Source organism: Cokeromyces recurvatus (assembly GCF_025118155.1).
Source record: "Cokeromyces recurvatus strain NRRL 2243 chromosome Unknown BX663scaffold_49, whole genome shotgun sequence".
NCBI lineage: Eukaryota > Fungi > Mucoromycota > Mucoromycetes > Mucorales > Mucoraceae > Cokeromyces > Cokeromyces recurvatus.
This window is the reverse complement of record NW_026251435.1, coordinates 23679-42717: the sequence shown is the minus strand read 5'-3', so window position 1 is coordinate 42717 and position 19039 is coordinate 23679. Positions and strand designations below refer to the sequence as shown.

The 19039-nt window shown below is 29.3% G+C and overlaps 7 protein-coding genes across 7 annotated transcripts; 6 read left to right on the top strand and 1 right to left on the bottom strand.

Annotated features, from left to right (window-relative positions):
• Positions 1-670: 670 nt before the first annotated feature.
• Positions 671-1664, top strand: BX663DRAFT_526980 (uncharacterized protein; the record flags this gene model as incomplete). The annotated part of the gene is made up of 2 exons (XM_051529977.1): positions 671-920; positions 998-1664. Coding segments are annotated over exons 1-2 (328 nt in total), but the record flags the coding sequence as incomplete, so codon positions are not given.
• A 42-nt stretch (positions 1665-1706) lies between these two features.
• Positions 1707-3958, top strand: BX663DRAFT_526977 (uncharacterized protein). Its single transcript, XM_051529976.1, has 10 exons — positions 1707-1786; positions 1846-1937; positions 2008-2203; positions 2266-2331; positions 2403-2530; positions 2593-2635; positions 2689-2785; positions 2841-2986; positions 3063-3708; positions 3843-3958. The coding sequence occupies exons 1-9, from the start codon at positions 1739-1741 to the stop codon at positions 3459-3461; spliced, it is 1215 nt and encodes a 404-aa protein (XP_051377801.1). The 5' UTR covers positions 1707-1738; the 3' UTR covers positions 3462-3708; positions 3843-3958.
• Positions 3959-5438: 1480 nt separating this feature from the next.
• BX663DRAFT_526968 (uncharacterized protein) lies at positions 5439-6193 on the top strand. The gene is made up of 3 exons (XM_051529975.1): positions 5439-5764; positions 5820-5962; positions 6022-6193. Exons 1-3 carry the CDS (start codon positions 5566-5568, stop codon positions 6151-6153), a joined length of 474 nt encoding a protein of 157 aa, XP_051377800.1. The 5' UTR covers positions 5439-5565; the 3' UTR covers positions 6154-6193.
• A 684-nt stretch (positions 6194-6877) lies between these two features.
• Positions 6878-7784, top strand: BX663DRAFT_490544 (uncharacterized protein; the record flags this gene model as incomplete). The annotated part of the gene is made up of 4 exons (XM_051524960.1): positions 6878-6977; positions 7321-7357; positions 7492-7619; positions 7660-7784. The coding sequence occupies 4 exons, from the start codon at positions 6878-6880 to the stop codon at positions 7782-7784; spliced, it is 390 nt and encodes a 129-aa protein (XP_051377799.1).
• A 3862-nt stretch (positions 7785-11646) lies between these two features.
• On the top strand, positions 11647-13298 carry BX663DRAFT_556369 (uncharacterized protein; the record flags this gene model as incomplete). The annotated part of the gene is made up of 2 exons (XM_051531711.1): positions 11647-12436; positions 12502-13298. 2 exons carry the CDS (start codon positions 11647-11649, stop codon positions 13296-13298), a joined length of 1587 nt encoding a protein of 528 aa, XP_051377798.1.
• Positions 13299-15022: 1724 nt separating this feature from the next.
• BX663DRAFT_526962 (PIN domain-containing protein) lies at positions 15023-16322 on the top strand. Its single transcript, XM_051529974.1, has 5 exons — positions 15023-15200; positions 15269-15426; positions 15476-15604; positions 15670-15713; positions 15762-16322. Exons 1-5 carry the CDS (start codon positions 15047-15049, stop codon positions 16057-16059), a joined length of 783 nt encoding a protein of 260 aa, XP_051377797.1. The 5' UTR covers positions 15023-15046; the 3' UTR covers positions 16060-16322.
• On the bottom strand, positions 16323-18859 carry BX663DRAFT_526961 (ankyrin repeat-containing domain protein). The gene is made up of 7 exons (XM_051529973.1): positions 18682-18859; positions 18383-18611; positions 17804-18326; positions 17468-17723; positions 17146-17407; positions 16982-17094; positions 16323-16920 (listed from the first exon to the last, which is right to left on the bottom strand). The coding sequence occupies exons 1-7, from the start codon at positions 18821-18823 to the stop codon at positions 16382-16384; spliced, it is 2064 nt and encodes a 687-aa protein (XP_051377796.1). The 5' UTR covers positions 18824-18859; the 3' UTR covers positions 16323-16381.
• Between the last annotated feature and the right edge of the window lie 180 nt (positions 18860-19039).

Genomic DNA, 19039 nt, shown 5'->3' with positions numbered 1-19039 from the left:
TACATAAAAAAAAAAAAAAAAAAAAAAAAAAAAAAAAAAGAGGTGAATTACACAGTCACTTTTATTGATTTATTGTCAATGGTGATAGTACACCTTGCTTAAATCAAAAATATGGATATAATTTATCTTCTCAATGTCTTTAAACAAAGCATTTAGAAATTTTAAACATTGTTATCATTTGAATACATCCCAAAGAGGGGCTCTAATTATAAAATAGAATAACTATGACCAATTTTAAATAACTTTTCTTTTTTGTTTAATTAAAAACTGCAGATTTCAGTCAAAATCATAATAAATTAATCTTAAATACCTGATATTTAATTTTTACTTAATAGTAGTAGTAGTGTGTCATTGATTAATAGCTTCTTACATTAGTCGCATAATTTTTTTTTGAAGTATATTGAGCTTTATAGGTATATATTCATATTGTATTTGATTTGATATTATTACTATACTCTAATATAACATATATATCTATAATACTTTCTCTTGCGTATTATCTCCTGTTTATGAATGAAATTTTATTAATAAATAACTATTACCAACATTCTTGAATTACTATGAAAAAAAAAAAAATTGCTACTCACTTATATTTTTAGCAAAGCCAAAAGAAACGTTAGAAAACTAGGTTGACTTGGTAAACAAATTTTATATTGTGAACAATATTTACTGTAGAATATCATTTATATATAGATGGTATTTGATTAATTGGTTTTTTAGTAGGATAATATTTATCATTATTCAGATATACTAGTAATTTGTACTATTTGTTATATAAGCACATTCATCTGTCTTTTCTATACTTTTTTTTTTCTTCTCATTTTCAATTATCGTATATACATGGCACCTTTAGAAGTAATTGGAGCAGGATTCGGTAGAACTGGGACTGACAGTCTGCGTGCAGCATTGAATATGTTAGGGTACATAATATATAGAATATAGGCAATTTATATATACATATATGCATACATTCATATATATATATATATATATATAGATACAAGACGCATCATATGAAATGCTTTTTTGAAGATCCAGAGTTGGATCCTGACCTTTTTTATGATGCTTACTTTCATCGAGAGACTGCAGATTGGGATCAACTTTATAAAGATTATAATGCCGCTGTAGACTGGCCAACAGTAGAATTCTACAAGGAACTTTTGAAAAAATATCCTAAAGCTAAAGTCTTGTTAACTATACGCAGTGCTGACAGCTGGTATAACTCTGTAAAGAATACAATTCTAAAAGTTGCCACCACAACATCCATCGATAGTAAATTTAAGAGGATGGCAATAACCGTTTGTATGAATGGTCGTTTAGCAGAACCCAAATTATTTGATGATGAAGAAGAAACGAAGAAAATTTATTTAGACCACATAGAAGAAGTAAAACAGGTAGTTCCTAAAGACCAGTTGCTAATCTTGGAGTTGGGAGAAGGATGGGATCGATTATGTAAGTTTCTTGGAAAACAAATACCGAAAGAACCATATCCAAATTTCAATAGTACATCAGAGTTTCAATCAAATTTTATATCAAGAACCAATACATAAATTTATACTATTATAGCTTACACTAAAAGTTAATACTTGGTACTTTTTTTTTTATTATTATTGTTATTATTATTGATCCCGACCGGTAAAATGGAAGTGAAATAAATAATCTCGTGCTTAAAAAAAAAATGGGTAGAATAATTTACTTTTCTTTTACTTTAATATACAACTAAATTTAAGTGATAAATATGTTATTAGAAAATGTTTCTGATTCAATGATTGAAGAAAATTTCTGGGTATATTTCTCATTATTTAAAATGTTGACACAAAATAAATACTCATCTATCAAATAAAGTCTTCAGATAATACTGCTCTTCAGATTTTACTTGATAAACTTGAAGAAACTACGAGATCTATAAAATCAATTCAGCATTATTTTGCTAGAAGGTATACTTTTAGAACTGTGTCTCAAATACCGTATTATATATTCACAACTGGGAGGTTTTTTTTTTTTTAGAGTACAAATTGAAGAAGAGTACGGCAATGAGTTAATGAAACTTTCACAATTATATATGGAGGAAAGCTTTCAAGCTTTATCCACCTCTACTGAAATGAGTGCAAGGGCGCATATTGATTTAAGTCAAGATATAAAGAGTATGCTAGAGATACCTCTTGAAAAGTATTTAAATGATCGAGAATCTATAAAATCTGCTGTAACGTATACTATCCCATATTTTAAAAATATCTATACGATGCCAATAGAAGTTATATATAGATGATTCATCAATTGAAAGTGTCACACGATATAAAATCATTATACAATAATAATAATGTGATAAAGGTATACACATGCTTTTCTTTTTTTTCTTTTTTTCAAAGATACATTCAAATATATATCATTTTGTATATTAGCAAAGAGACATTCAAAAAAATGAAAACCAAGAATCTAATGACTGGGTCAATAATTGGCGTAAATCTTGTAGAACATTTCAGTTATTAGAATCAAAAAGATTAGAGCATTTAAGATCGATCATAAAAACGTATACATATAAAAAAAAATTATTTATCTATTAAAGTATTTTATGTTTAACATTATAGTTAGCTTTTCAAGTATGATTAGCTGCCTATACAATATTGACGATCAAGTACGTGTATACTTTGATTAATGTTATATATCATAGCTAAGAGTATATTATAGACTTGCGAAAGACTTTTTTTGTCTATGGAGGATTTGAATATAAATCTAGAAATTTCGAAATTTATAAAGAATCATAAGACCGGTGCATTGATTTTAGGTATATATAATAGATCCATTATCCACCTATATCTGACCATATAGAATTTATACAGAGAATCAAAAAAGTGAAAAAAATTTAGAATTTTTTAATTGTAAAACTTTTAAAGAAATCAATATACCTGTCAATTCTGGCGAAGAGCTGAGATCTGTGAATGAACAACTGGAGAAGATATCAAATTTGTCAGTTTACAATAGTAATGTATGTATATTTAAATTATTTTTAGACACTTTTGTGATGCTTATACGACTTTTTTTTTTCTTCTTTTCGTATATAGTCTAATATACCTATCATTTATAAATATCCTATTAATCCAGTTTATACCAAATCAAGTCAACAGAGCACATTACAAAATGGTCATTTTTTAAACTTGAGACTAAATAAAGAAAACAAAAGTACTACATTAAGCAGAAATACTCAATTACATTATGGTAAAAGCAACTGTTCACCAACAAGAAGGACAATACTGCTAGCATCTATGGTACAAAAGAAATCATTAATACAAAAAGGAGACCAGCAAATGGCTAAACAATTGCACATTAACGGGAAGATTCAGCCACTTTCTGTAACATCTTCGCAAAAAGATTATTCTTCACCTCCAAGCCCACTCTTTAGTCCAAGTGACTTTTACTATTATTCACCTACTAATATTGAACATATCAGTACAAAATCTTAGTAATACATTTATATATATTTATATAAAAAGATATAGCGCTATAGCCATAACTTACTATTATAGTTTTCTTTTCTTTTTAACACTAATAGTAATCTTGAACTATATTATAAAAGATAAAAATATTAGTAACCTAATATGTTTTGAGAACATTATATTAATATTTGTTTGACATATACTCGCATATAAAAATCTATATGGTTTTAACTTTTGATTATTAATAATAGTTGTTCTTGTATCGCTAAAACTTGTAAGTTTAAGCACATATATCTTTTTTTTTTTTTTTTTTTTTTTTTTTTTTTTTTTTTTTTTTTTTTTTTTTTTACTTTTTAATTTCCAAACTGAACTTCGTTATGTCATTTGTATTACAATTCTTCCTTTCAGGAAGATTCAATTTTTTTTTATAAAGCAATGATAATTTTTAAGATAACAATAAGGCGTAAGATGTAGAACAAATCAGAGCTGTTCTGATTGAGTAATCAGCAAAAAAAAAAAAAAAATCCCTTTGTGATCAAGGTTAGAAAAGGACAGGAGAAAGTGGAAAGAATAAAAGTATAGTGATGGTACAGTTAGTGAGTAGGAGAAAAGAGGGGGGGGGACTATTAAAAATTCATTACAGTAGTAAAGACAGTCTCAAATGGTCAATATAATAAAGGATTTTTAAAGTTACTAGCCATCGGATAAACTAAGGAAGAATATTAAAATATGTACGTAGTTTACGTGTTGGAAATTAGTATATAAAAAAAAGGGGGGTTCTTAATAGTTACAAGTAATTAAGGTCGAAGGTACTTGAAGCAATGATAATACGATTAAATTCTGAGTTTTATTATTATTTTTTTTTTTTAAATTTTTTGGCAATGAGCATGTAGCGACGAAATAAATGCGCAATATTGCCCGAGCCAGTTATAGAGGGGAAATAAGAATAAAAACCTTCCTAAAGGACAAGAAGGGAAAAAGGAAAACGAGAAGGAAAAAGAAAAGAGCAGTATTTTGGCAATGATAATACAGTAATTTTGGTTGAATGTTAAGCATTTTTGTTTATTTTTATAAAAAATATTGCAAGGTATTTTTTGAAGCATCTACCAAATTACAGAAAAATACTAACTATTACTCCTAAAGAAAGCTATAATCTTTTTAATTATGCAGCAATCACAATAGTGTTTTTCTTATTGAATAATTGTTTTAATGAAAAAATAAACAGGATAGCAGGCACTTTTACTGTATATACGATTAAACAGTAAAAAATACATGACCCCATTTGAGCACAAGATGTTATTAAATACATCAAATTTGCCCGGGCCGGGTCAGTTTAAAGGAATAAGGGACGAAAAAACCTCTTTAGGAGCAAGAGGAAAAACGTAAAGGAAAGGAAGGGTGTGATAGGTGCAATGTAAAAATTATTTAAGTAGTGTAGGAGAAGGAGGAAGCCAATCTAAGAGATATCGACCAGGATTGGGTGTTTACTGTATATACAGTGCTTCCAGTCCCAATTGGTCAACTTTTTGAAAAAAAAAAAAAATGGTTGTACAGCAAACAAAGTGTGACCATTGATGATAAATCGGAGTTAATAAAAACATAGATTAAAAAATTTTATTTTGAAATGTTATTATTTTCCTTGTTTTTTCATCTACTTAAAAAATATCATTACAAAATGGACGCACAACAATTTATCAAGGACAACAAAGAAATTATGAAGAATTATTTCTTAAGATTGATCGAAGAAGGATCAACTGGCGAATTTGTCAATCTCTTGGGTTCAGTTTTTAACGAAATACATGTTGGTATTGTTCACGATGATGATAATGAAGGTCAAGTTGTATTGGCCCGACTTGATATGAGAAGCGTCATCGTGAGCGATATCCCATTACATTCATTGGACCAAGAGATTAGTATTGATACTGAAGAACTTTCAGATGAGCCAGGTATATGACAATATATAGGTGTGTACAATGTGATTATGTATTAACAAATGTAAAAATTAGATGGCGATGAAAATGGCCCTGTAATAATTCCCAGCACGGAAAAGCCTATTCCTACTGATTGTGTATGGAACAGTAGGATTAGGCTTTTCCGCAACCAATTGACGGTCTGCTCTGCTCCACAACTGATGGAGCAACCAGTGGAAGAGCTGGTAACTTTGGCCGCAGAAAGGATGCACAACATCGCGGATATCCCTGGGGAAGGAGTAGGAGCCATAGACATTGGAGTAGAAGTCAGAGCCTTCCTTAAGGGATACGACCTCTTTCTCATAATGGAAATACTAAAGCGAAGACTGAATAAACGACACAGCGCCAATGTTCGTTCTGGTAATTATTAAAAACCTTTTTTAGAAAAAAAAATTAAACTGATTGCACTTTATAGAGTACGAAGAACTGCAATTTTGCACTGTGCGCCAGTTCAATGTTATCATGACTGGCGCAAAGAAGTTGTTCAACGTACTCAGGACGACGACTGGTGGCTGTTTATCCTCTCCAGAATTAATTTTAGCAAGACAAATTGTTAAAGTAAGTATAATTTTTTTTTAAAGAAAAAAATAATAATTCTAACATATTTTATCTCAAAGAATCAGCGCCCCGCTGCAGATCTGGAGAGGATATTCTTCAAGCAGTACATTATGAGAAGGGGGCGACAAAACCGTACGCTTCGCCTTCTGCGGCAGAAACTAGAAGAAAACGACCGTTTTTTGGAAGATTAATTCCTAATAAAAAAATCTTTCCTTAAATTTTTCTATTTTATTTTTTTATTTTTATTTTTAGAAAAATCATTGCAATTATGGCCATTACAATATAAAAGCGATATTTTTGTAATGAATAGGATATATAACGAAAATATATCTCTAAAATTGAAGATAAAGCAGATAGTATAATGAGTTGCGAACGATTCACTAGTATTCTGAAAATATTACTGCTGTTTTTAATATCATTAATTGTCTTTTAAAAGTAAATTGAATATTCATGTAATAACTTTTAATGGAACCGCCTGGATGGTACTGTAGCTGTAAGTGAAGAAATGAAGATACAGCGTAAAAATATAAATAATTCAAATTATCTCGAATCAAGTAGTATGAAGCAGAAAAGTAAACTAACAGACATAATACGACCAGCAGTTTTTAAACTTACAGAAAAGCGTCATGAGTCTGGACTGTACAAAGTTCCTCCTTCATCTTTTATTATACTAACATCATCCCAAGCATAGTTTTATCTGTTTCTCTATTGTTATTGTTATTATTATAACTACATTCATACTGAGATAAATGAATAATTCAGGAACAATAAGGAGCCAATATAATATTATATAATAAAAGAGAAAATGACAATAAGAATAAAAATAAAAATAAATAGACATTTGAGTCATAATTGCACTCCATTACTTGAAATGAGTTGCCAATACTAAAAGCCGTATATCAAGCTAGATTAGTGATGGAGAATACCAACAGGCTTATCAAACAAAAACCAGCAAATATTGACGATGATATTGAGCAGTACAAATCATTTCTTCCTAGTTTTACTAGTGAAGGAAGTAAGAGGAAGAGAAGAAGAAGTGAATATCTTGCTGAAGAATAACTTGGTTACTCCCCTCCCCCCCCACAAATAAATACCTACTTATCTTCTTTTTTTAAAAGAAAAAAAATATATTCTTTAATGACATTCGTCATTCCATATAAAGAAAAAGTTATTATTCAAACTAAATAAATTCATTGACCATTTTACGTTTTTTTGAATGATCACACAAAATTTTGATTGCAGGGCATTCTTACTCCAATTAGAGTTTCTTCCATTCAGACCTCAGATACTGTAAAAGAGTCTCTGAATCAAGCTTTTATTATTAGAAATAATTTTATAATGAACTAAATAAACTATAGTATCCATCGAGAACCTCGCTTCAACCCCGAACAGATTGTAAATCTAAACCGAGAATTCAGATAACGAGCTCGTTTTGAAGATGAATAACAAAACGAAATCAATCTCCTCCAAAGGAAGTAGAAGAAGAGTTGAAAACCACTCCCAAAGCTGACCTCCAACAATGTATCAAGAAATATCAACGAGACTTACCAAGATATGAATGAGGCAAGCGAACAACAGCTTACATCAATCAACGAGTGCTTTCATGCCGATCTTCGACGACATAATGTTGACATCTACCAAACTATCACCCAACATTGTAAACACTCGGGAGGAACTTCGCTGTTCGGCCACAACAGCCAAAGAGATATTTGAGGACCTCAAAGTCATGACTACGCAGATACTTAATGAACAATTCGAAAAATATCATGGAAAAACCCAGGAGACTGGCAGACTTCTCGTATTCAGAAGCAAAATTTGTTGATAACTAAGCAAAAGACATAACAATCCAGGCACTTAACCTCCCAGATAGTGTCAGGCATATGGATCAAGAAGAAGAGTCAAACAAAATATTAACTTTTTCTCCTGAAACTATTGAAAAAGTTGACAAAGATGTGATAGTATGATTTAAAAAAAAAAAAAAAAAAAAAAAAAAAAAAAAAAAAAAAGAAAGAAATAAAAAGAAATAACAAGAAGAAAAAGAGAAAGACAACAAAAGGAAGTATAGATTGAGACTGTTTATTCAATGTAAGAAGAATGATATAAGGACTATTTTGTGTCTAAACAACTACTTGTATTTATACTAATGAATCCTGGATCAAAGAAATATAAATAACTGTCAAAGAACATGAGTCATGAAACAGTGTTAGTATTCAGATATACATTGTGTTGGTTCAAGCAACTGATCTAAGGATTATCTATTGTGTGTTGTAATAATCTGATTAAATTTTAAATAAAAAAAAAAAAAAAAAAAAAAAAAAAAAAAAAAAAAACATTGTTTGATCTGAGTGTATGTTCCTGATGTCTTTCGAAGACGACCTGAATCCTTTATCAAGGTTATAAAAATAAATATTTAGAAATGATACGATGACTTATAGTTGACATATTTAGATGACTGGATGCCAATAGGGTTTATATTATTTATAAGATGTTATATACAGTAAGATATGATGTCTTTTATTATATGTTCACGCTTATAGCTTATTCTGTAATATATAATTCATCTTTTATACTATATCCAGATCTTGTTCTATAACAGTTTCCTCAAATAAAATAGCTTCAAAAATATATAATGTTTGATATTATTAAATTGTAAACTATAATATACTGATTATGATATATTCTTTTTTGTGCATTTAATTGTCAATAATAACTTGAATTTATAATACTTATCTTTAAACTAAGGACCAAAACAGAATATAGAAGGCCATCTTCATAGAATTATTGTAAACCTCCGAGGCTATTTGACTTTTTTTTTATGGCTATACCATTTTATTATAAAAGGCTAATATATTTTTTACCAAGAGAGGCAAGAAAAGAAACAAAAAGAGTGCGTGGAATTATAACCTAGAGGCAAAATTACAAATTCAAATGAAATTTTTGCCGTCCATGTTAATAGATACAAGACAATGGAATCAAGTCTCAAAAGTTAATTAAATATTAGCAGCTGATACTACTACTACTATTATTATTACTATTACTCACTTATACTTCAGTACAATGTATTATTACAACACATGTTCTACTTTTTTTTTCCTAAATAAATTAAATATATATATGTATGTATGTAAATCTACTCTTATTCTACATTCGCTTGTAATAAGCTATATAAGCTTAATATGAGATACAAATATAGTAATGTAAGTAATCATTAGAAAAATAGGGGAAGGATCCTCTCTCTCTTATAACATCTTCAGTATAATTTTATTGACTATGCTTAAAGATGTTAGAATTTGACCAGTTTAAAAGGAAAGAAATGCATGATTATTTGTATTTTTACTTTTTCTTTTCAACATACTCTTGTTTGATCTATTTTCAACAATTCTTTTTGATTAGCTTTATTACTCTCTCTTTTTTTTCCTTGTATATTCTTTATTCGAATAATTAGGATGTTCGCTTTTAACTATACGTGTATATAGTATTAACTATATATTAGCTTACTTACAGACACATATGAATAAGTTATATCTACAATTAATTCTCCTTTGTCATTTTCTAAATAAGCATTAAAAGTTATATACGGGATTAGAACTTATGCCGAGAATAATTTCACTGATAACCGGATCAATAGTCAAGCTGTTAATTAATATTTTTGCCACGTTTTTTACTAAGTATCCAATTGAATAGGTCACAATTTTCTGAACATAGAAAGTAGTTGAGTTTAACAAAAAGCTATGAAGATAAGTAGCCGCTAATTGTATATTTGCTGATTTTATATTTTTGTACACAGAACAATTTTTTTTTTTTTTATTTTTTTTACTTTAGTTTTATAGACTATTTAATGATAAAGATCCTTATTAGCTATTAATAATTGGATTATATAAACTGTCACAAATGCAATAATATGTCATCTGTAACTGTATATGCTTAAACCATTTTATAATCAATCGTTTTTCATTTTCACTTATAAAATAATATAATGACAGATGAAAAAAAAAAAAAAAAAACGTTTTTATTTTATATATGTCTATCGGGAAGAACCTCTTGGTTTAATTATAAACTTATTTTTGTCGAGGATTTTCTTTAAAATTAACTGAAAAAGGAGTTTTTTACAGAATGGCTGCTATTTAATATATGCCATGTTTAAATAGTATAAGGATATTTAACTTTTATTACTTCAACTGAGTACAAGATTTCGAATCTTTTTTACTATTGTAATAGATATTAATTCTTTCTAGTTTCTGTTAAACTCTGCACTATCTTCATATTCAATGAAAACATTTTCTGTTCATACTTATAAAAATGATATAGTAACTTACAGTAATGGTTAGGCATATAGTTTCCGACAATCTGAGTTAACCTAATCATGAAATTTACTCTAACTCAAGACGGCAATCACTAACAAATATATTTCAACTATCTTTTTTTTTTTTTTTTTTTTTTTTTTTTTTTTTTTTTCACTAACCGATAATTATATTTTCATAAACCAACCAAATTCATCGATTTAGCTGTATATTCTCGATTCCTGATGTTAGATAAAGTAATTGATATAACGCTTATGTTAATTCTTTAAATAGAACAAATATTTTATAAAATAAAGTAGTATTTATTCAATAAATTAAAGAAAATGATATAAATAGTGGTATATGATTGCATGCAGATAATTTAACAGGTTCTGTGTAAATCTGATCAAGAACTGTTAGAGAAAATCTAATCTATATTATTACTTTTGCTATCTTAAAATAAGCTTTTTTTTATTGTTTATAAACTGAGATAAATTATCAGATCAAACAATTTATTTGTTTTGTTTACAAGACTTTCAAAGTTTGAAGTATAAGTTATTTATAGAAAAAGATCTTCCGGGAAAAAGAAAAGAAGAAAAGGTAATAGTTGGGTTACAAGTCTGGGTTGAAAACTTAAAATTTTACATCGTGCTTTCCTTCTAAACAGGTCACCTTTGTACCTCGGTAACTTTTATGCGCGTGCGAAGACTGTTTTCAAAAAAAAAAAAAAAAAAAAAAAAAAAAAAAAAAAAAAAAAAAGAACAAATATTTTGTTGTTTGTTTATTTTAATATAAAAACAAACTATAATACCTCCTTATATTAAATTAACAACATTACAGCTTGTTTTCTTTTCTTTTTTTTTGAGATAAATTAGAAAATTTTTAATGAGAATTTATTACTGCTTCAAAATCTATATTGACACAAAAAAGTCAGCAGACATAGAATAAATCCTTTTTTTTTTTTCAGGCACATTTTAAAAAATTAAATAATTTAAAACAATATATCAAGTCTTAAACACACTTATAGTAACAATTGGAAGAAAAAAAAGGGAGTGAAACTAAAATTATGAAAATGTCTATATGCTTACACTTTATATAACTTCAAAATGTTTCTACTTTTATATGTATATAATTAACAGATATAAGCGGAAAAAAAAAGCTTTCCTTACCTATATGAAAACTCCTATTGTTACCGTTTCTTTGTTTAGCTTAAAATGGTAAAGCTTTTTTTTTTTTTTTTTTTTTTTTAAAAAAAAAAGTACAAGCACTATAACATTTTTTTCCCTTTTCATTTGGCTATTTTACAAATCTTACGATTTATCGTTTCTCCTTTCCTTTTTTTTTTCCTATAATAATAATAAAAAAAAAACTTATTCTTTCATTAAAATTATTACTTTTAGACTCATGGCATCTTTATTAAATAAACAATTTAATACCTGGCCTCATCAAATGCCTGAGAATATTACAAATATAAATACAGCATCTATTGATAATAATGAACAAAATAATAGAAGTTCGGCTCCATCAGTTCGTAAGAGAACCCGAGCTACTGCTGATCAATTATCTGTACTAGAAGATACTTTTGCAGTTAACGTTAGTCCTAATTCAAAATTAAGAAAACAATTGGCAGAACAACTTCAAATGACTGAAAGATCTATCCAAATTTGGTTTCAGAATAGAAGAGCTAAAGTAAAGCATATGCAAAAGAGAGCCCAGATGCAAATGCATCAAGCTTCTATTCGTGCACAATATTTCCATCAGCAGCCTGTTTTACAGTCTTATTACTACCCAGCTCGTTATCCAGCTCGAGCTCATAGTATAGACGCTGTGCACTTGTCAGAGGCTTACAATACAATGACTTATCCTCCCTATTTTAACCAACAACATTTAAGTTGGATGCCTTCTTTACAGAATGATACACCATTGACAAGACAAAGTATGCCGCCTCATCCTTACGATCATCATATTGAGCCACTCTTAAATACATTGGATTTTCCAGAATATATGTCGTCTGGACCATCCATGTCACCCTTCTCAAGTCCTCAAGTGAATAAATCTACTGTGCCTACCTTGATTTCAGTTCCTGATGCAGGTCCAACCGCCGTTTTGACTACGAGTGATTTGACAAACTCCATTTCTGGTCCTACTCCATCATCTAAGGCTTCTTCTTCTTATTCTTCAGCTTCTTCTCCAGGTAAAATAGACATAGGTTTATATATATATATATATATATATATTAATAATAACAATTCTTATTAGAAACAATAAATGCACAACAAGTATCTACAATTGATCCCTCTGATTTAATAAAGCATTCCTCCGTGACTTCATTTACTGAAGATACAGAAACAATACCCTTGACACCCATAGATGTTAAAACAGAACAAGTAAATGATGAAGAACCAAAGGACCTATATCTTAGTGTCAGTGCTTTAACAATCGGTACCTGGCATCGTTTAAAAATGCATGATACTGACCTAGTCTGTGTCTATCGACCTGACACAAGAATCTTTGCATGGCATATAGTGGATGGTGGATGCCATTTCAAAATGGAAGTTGCTCAAAATGCTGTCTCTAGTATCGAATTTGTAGTAAATGAAGGGTTAGCAGATGTTCATTTTGATATTAGCGAGCCTCCCTTATTTTATATGGAATCGATTGCTATTAACAAGACGCCATCAAATGATAAAAAGAAAAAAAGGACTACAGATGACGAAGTAGCATCCCCAATATGGGTTCAATGTTCTGATTTTACTGAAGGCAAACAAGCATCTCGATTCTTTAGACATACATTAAAAGGCGTAACTCATCATATAAAGCAAGAATTAATTGCGTTAGTCAATAATCATGAAGAGACAAGACGTCTTGTTCATTTTATTGAGCCAACTATGTATCCTATGATGCAATCACAACAATCCTATATACATCCTCCTTTACCAAATGAAGAGCAACTGTGGATGCAAACCTCGGGATATATAAATCCAACAAATATGATGTATTGTTCTAATAACTTAACCTCCAACGAGCCTATTGCTTGTGATCTATATATGAGTTAAACTTTATAGATTTTATTTATTAATACACATTTAGCCAATACATTGTAAGACATACTTCCTTTTTTTTTTCCTTTTTGTTTCCTTTTCCTAACGTGTATCATATATTCATTTTTCTTTTAATACAATTAGTATACTATTTCATTCTATTATTACTTTATAAATAAATTTACAAATATATTCTGTAACATTAAAGTTGCATCTACAGACTTCGACATAATACTATTTGTTTTCTAATTGTTATATAAATGTATATATGTATATAGGCTCTTGAAATGAATACATGACATTACTATTATTAGTTGAAAAGTGCATTCAATTTAAGCTTAACTTCAAAAAAAAAAAAAAAAAATCTTTTATATAACAGCTTATAATATATGTGTAAATATTTGGTAAAATAGAAAAAAAATTAGCTTTAACATATCTTTATTCTATAGTATTAGCAGCAGAATCTTTTACTGTTAATATAGTCTCGACATGTGTTTAATCAGTGGCAAAGATTCAATAGCTTGATTGTTGAGGGAAACATTTCAATTGGATGCAGTTGCTTAATTAAAAATGATGTTGATACTGAAGAGATTTTACAACAATCAAGGATAAATGTCTATGTTTTTTTTTTCTTTTGAAATAAGTCCCCGGGCAAGACAGTGCCATCATCGATGTTAAAGTCAACAAATAATATGTATACTGTACTACCTGGAAACATGTACCTTTTTGCTACCACTGGAAATAGATGTTTTTTTTTCTTGCAAAATCATGATAAAGGTAACCGACTTGCTCAGGGCTAAATTTATTTACTTTTTTTTTTTTCCCTTTCGTCGTCTAAAATAAAGATCATGTAAAATTCCTTAGTAATCTCTTTTAAGCTATCCTCCAAGTCCTCCTTGAAACACTCTTGCTTCTAAATTTTATGGACAGAGTCATTGAAAACTTCTGATGTAGTGACTTTGCTGTACTTGTAGACTAATTTTATCTTTACTTCACTTTCAAAGTAGCATACCATCAAAGATAAATAGCTGATATCCTCCGAGCATATTAACTATATCTTCTTAAGAAGTGTCTTATATATGACGTCTTATCTGTAAGTCTGCAGTTATTCTCATGAATATTATGAGATACTTTATAAGTGTCTCTTTTTAGACTAAAATACTGTGTATGCCTTAAACTAAAAAAGAAAGAAAATCCTTCATTTTTACCGTTCACTTAAGACTATTATGTTATATAGGAATAAAATGTTATACAAAAAAAAAGTAGAAATTATATAAAGGATAACGAGAAGGATAAAAAAAAAAAAAGATTTTTTCGTTTTTAAATAATCTGTAAAATATTTTGTATCCTTTTCTTCCAAGAGAAACAATGAACTAAATAGTATAAAGAAGTCTGTACAAATCAGTTGTCAATTATCAAAATTTTTGTGCAAGTTTAGGAGACAACACTTCAAAAAACCTAAATTAGGATAATATACACTACTCGCTTCACAGCAATCATTTACTCAATTTATTAGCTGCCGTATGCTTTTTTTTTTCCTCCACCTAGAAAAAGAATATAAAGAGGAATTTTATTGTTAACATTGTTATTCTCATGTTTTATAACTTGACAAAAAAGCACGATTCAAAGAGCATGTATCATATTAAAATCAACGGAGATTGTATCATTATACCTATGCTGTTATTTTTTTTTTCTTTCTTTCTAAATACTGTCATTTACTTTTTTTTTTTTTTTTTTTTTTTTTTTTTTTATAAAACAATAGAATGAATAATGAACACACAGAATTTATGGACATTGATGGTCCTGAATTCATTTATGATGTCAATAAAGAAATCAAAAATATGCGTGAACGTGTACATGACAGTTTTCATAATGTTGACATTTTTAATTCCAAAGAAACAACTAAACAGGAAATAGGTACACACACACACACACAAAAGCTGACAATTCCGCTATAAACATTAATATTTATACTTATTTTATAGAACTTGATTGTTATGCTGAAATCGCAGTATTAGACACAAATTTTCTCATTTCAAAATTAGGATACCTTGATGCAGTACTTGATTTAGCCAATAAGCATCCATATAGTTTACTAGTCATTTTGCCTTGGATTGTCATTAAAGAACTTGACGGACTAAAAGTAAATAAATAAATCAAGCTGATATTTTGTCAACTAATATATCTAATAGAATGGACGTAAAGACGTAGCATTAAGTTCAAGAAATGCTATGCGATTTATTGAACTACGTTTAAGAGATAAACAAATATCATTAAAGGGACAAAAAAAGAATGAAATATTAGATACAACTTTACTCAAGGTATAAATGATCAATGCGCAAATGGGTATACTTTTTTTTTTATTATTATTTTTTTTTTTCAATAGAATAGTCGAGCTAAGGGAGATGATTTAATACTTGATTGTTGCATGTAATTTTTATTCTTTATACATTATGTTATATTTATATATTTGAATAGGTATTTTCAACGTTTGACACAAGATAAAGCTAGAATGTTTCCCGGTAATGGCTCTTGTAGAATTACATTACTTTCAAATGATAGAAATCTTTGCATAAAGGCTATGGTGCATGACGTTAACACAATCTCTGCTGATTCAACCTTAGAAATGGAGGACTTATTGAACCGAATAGTTTTAAAAAAATCTTTAAATACAACAAGTTCAAATAGTCTACAGCAAAATGAAGATCATGTAATGCAGAAGCTTCTAAATTTTGTGTTATATATATATATATCCTCTAAACCATTGTTGTCATAGGGAATGGAGATTGATGATGTGTATGATGAACCACATTTGGTAGAAGATTATGAAATGATATTAGATAACAATATATCACCACTATTACATACAGGAGACTCAAGTTATAGTAAATGGGCAAAAATGACAGTGACAACGACACCGCCCACTTTACCAACAAGACAACAATCTAGGCCTTATCTTGATCATGATCCTACATTAACAGCACCAAAAAGGCCTTATCGACCGCAACACACATCTATCTTTAAATAATACTCATGGCTTTTAATTAAATATTCATGTATGTTTATTTGAAATAGAGGGGTAGTGTGTGGGGGGTATTTTATACATTCATGGTTGAATGTTTAGTAAGTTGGTGAATATCGTAAAGTTCAAAATAGTTAATATTGTCATCTTCAGACCAAAATTCTAAACAATTGTTCCAACATCCATGATCAAATACATTGCCTTTGATAGTACTGTTACGTGCTTTATGTAATGCTCTAGCTCCTGCAACTAATTGTAAGCAAGGGCAGAATCCATTTGCATGTTTATGATGATGATGATGAGCAGTGCCCTCAATAGAAGGTCCATCAGATCCCTCAGTAGTTCCTCCTACTGTTACATTAGACATGAGTCCATTACGATCCACATTCATATAGGTATATCTGTTAATATTTGCACTTTCATTTGTTGTCATTGCAACTGCAATTTGATATAACTGTACACCTAGTAAGAATATAGACCATGTCAATTGAATAAGAATCCAAATAGTTAAAGATAGTGTCCAAGTATCATAATTAAAATATCCACAAAGGGTTGAGCCTAAAAGACAGGAACTTTCTGGCCCATGATCATAAATAGGCGCTGTAATAGTTAAATCTACCAAGTAAAGTGAATATCAAAATTTCATATACATACATAAATAATTAAAAAGCCTTACAATGAATAGCCAAGATAGAGAATGAAATGATAGCAATTACCATATTAACTAAGAATATTAAAAATGGTCTATGATTATGAATTCCGATACAGTTGAAAATCCAGGGACAATGACTAATAAAAAAAAAGATTAAATACAATAAGGATACAAAAAGAAGAACTTACTGGTCAAACTTTGCTACACATCGGTTACAAATCTTGCAATGCTTTGATCTTAAAGGCTTTTTGATTAAACAAGTTAAACAAAAATGTCTAATGTCTAGTCTATTTTCATCTGCTAATTCTTGTACTGCCTTCTGCTGTTTCTCTCTCGATACATCTTTTTTAATAAAACCAGGATCTACAGTAACTGCCTTAAAAAACGCAAACATAGCGATAAAGAAAGTGATCAAGAATATTAAATTTGTGAATAATAAATGAGAAGTTGCTATTTCAAATATTAATACAATTTGTATATATTATTGGTTTTTTATATATTATTACTTACAAGGTACAAGGACCCACATCCATGTCACTATTACCCAAAATGCAGAGGCTTGAAAGATACTAGAAAAATAAGGTGTTCTCCAGATAGCATCATGGCTCATTACTGGAATCAAATATTTTGAAATCCCCATATGCATTGCAACAAAGGTGAGCAGAGCAAGCGGTAATCCAACAAACCAAGAAAATATGGCAAGACATTTTAATGCAAATCCTAATGCAAAGAAGGGCGCAAGATAACTTATGATATTTACTGTGCTCTACAAAAAAAATATATATGTATATATTTATAAATATCCGGTGTTCTCCTCTTATTTTTTTTTATGCATATAAAAATTACCTTTGATAATGGTTTTCCTAGTGATCCAGGATATGTTCCTACGCGAGATTTTTGTGCTGGATTATCTTCTGCTAAAGCATCAAACTCTAACACAGCCCTCTCCCAAATTTTTTCAAATTTTTTTTCTTGTATAAAATCCATGACTGATTTTCCATTCTGGTCTCGCGCATTAACGTCAGCTCCATATTCAAGCATCTTTCGAATACACATTTTGTTACCTCGAACAGCCGCCCAATGAAGTGGTGTTAAACGTGAATGATCCAAAGCCGTGACACTAGCACCAAATCGCAACAATAAATCAACAGACTGTGCGTGGCCTTGATAGGCTGCCCACATTAATGGTGTATGGCCACCTACAATATCAGGAGTGTCGATATCCATATCTAGATATAATAAATATAAGATGAGCATTGCATGAGAGGAATGAACAGCTAGATGAAGCGCATTAAAGCCTTGACCATCTTTGAGAGAAGGATCAGCCCCTTCTTTAATCAATCGATGAACTGCGCCTAAACGACCTTGTCTGTTAAAAATAGTTAATGAAAATGGATCCATTTTAATTAAACTGTTATTATTTACCTGCTTGCCCAATGAAGAGGTGTTGCTTGTAGTTCACCAGCGGGTGAATTTACATCAGCTCCTTTATCAATCAAATATTTAATGCAAACATCGTTGTTAGCTAAAGTCGCATAATGTAAAGCAGTAGCACCTTGACTGTCCACATCATGAACACTTGCTAACTTATTACTAATCAAGTAATGAATTGTTTGAAAAGAACCTCGTTGAGCAGCTTCAAATATTGTAACAGCTTATATAAATAAATAAATAAATAAAAAATGGTTAAATTTTATTATAATAAATATAGTAATTTCAAGTACATGTGTTATTTTCAAATGTTAATTCTGCAGTTGCTGACTCGGTTGTAATTCCAGCTGTTGATTGTCCTTGCTGAAAATTATTTTTTCGTTCTTCTTCACGAAGCAATGGCTGCTTATCTTCTAAATTGTCTTCTAAAGCCATTTTCAAGATTTTCAATAAGACAACAACAAAAAAAAAAAAAAAAAAAAAAAGTGTTCCCCTTTGTTGGCGTAGAAGATTTTGGTCATATATATATAACTCAGCAGTCGCAGCAACATCTGAGATTGAAATTAAAAAGTTAATTTTTGTTTGTTAAGCCTCATTAAAGCAGTTAAGATTATGTTCGAAACAATAAGTTAATAGTTTTTTTTTTTTTTA

What these genes read in the sequence shown, in the direction of transcription:
- BX663DRAFT_526961 (XM_051529973.1), bottom strand. Translation starts at nt 18,823, where the DNA reads ATGGCTTTAGAAGACAATTTAGAAGATAAGCAGCCATTGCTTCGTGAA. An exon ending in AACATTTGAAAATAACACAT is followed by an intron (nt 18,612 to 18,681) that starts GTACTTGAAATT and finishes TATTTATATAAG; the next exon opens with CTGTTACAATATTTGAAGCT. An exon ending in GATGTGGGTCCTTGTACCTT is followed by an intron (nt 17,408 to 17,467) that starts GTAAGTAATAAT and finishes TATTTGAAATAG; the next exon opens with CAACTTCTCATTTATTATTC.
- BX663DRAFT_526962 (XM_051529974.1), top strand. Translation starts at nt 15,047, where the DNA reads ATGAATAATGAACACACAGAATTTATGGACATTGATGGTCCTGAATTC. An exon ending in AACAACTAAACAGGAAATAG is followed by an intron (nt 15,201 to 15,268) that starts GTACACACACAC and finishes CTTATTTTATAG; the next exon opens with AACTTGATTGTTATGCTGAA. An exon ending in TAGATACAACTTTACTCAAG is followed by an intron (nt 15,605 to 15,669) that starts GTATAAATGATC and finishes TTTTTTCAATAG; the next exon opens with AATAGTCGAGCTAAGGGAGA.
- BX663DRAFT_526977 (XM_051529976.1), top strand. Translation starts at nt 1,739, where the DNA reads ATGTTATTAGAAAATGTTTCTGATTCAATGATTGAAGAAAATTTCTGG. An exon ending in CAGCATTATTTTGCTAGAAG is followed by an intron (nt 1,938 to 2,007) that starts GTATACTTTTAG and finishes TTTTTTTTTTAG; the next exon opens with AGTACAAATTGAAGAAGAGT. An exon ending in TATACAATATTGACGATCAA is followed by an intron (nt 2,636 to 2,688) that starts GTACGTGTATAC and finishes AGTATATTATAG; the next exon opens with ACTTGCGAAAGACTTTTTTT.
- BX663DRAFT_526968 (XM_051529975.1), top strand. Translation starts at nt 5,566, where the DNA reads ATGGAGCAACCAGTGGAAGAGCTGGTAACTTTGGCCGCAGAAAGGATG. An exon ending in CAGCGCCAATGTTCGTTCTG is followed by an intron (nt 5,765 to 5,819) that starts GTAATTATTAAA and finishes TGCACTTTATAG; the next exon opens with AGTACGAAGAACTGCAATTT. An exon ending in TAGCAAGACAAATTGTTAAA is followed by an intron (nt 5,963 to 6,021) that starts GTAAGTATAATT and finishes TTTATCTCAAAG; the next exon opens with AATCAGCGCCCCGCTGCAGA.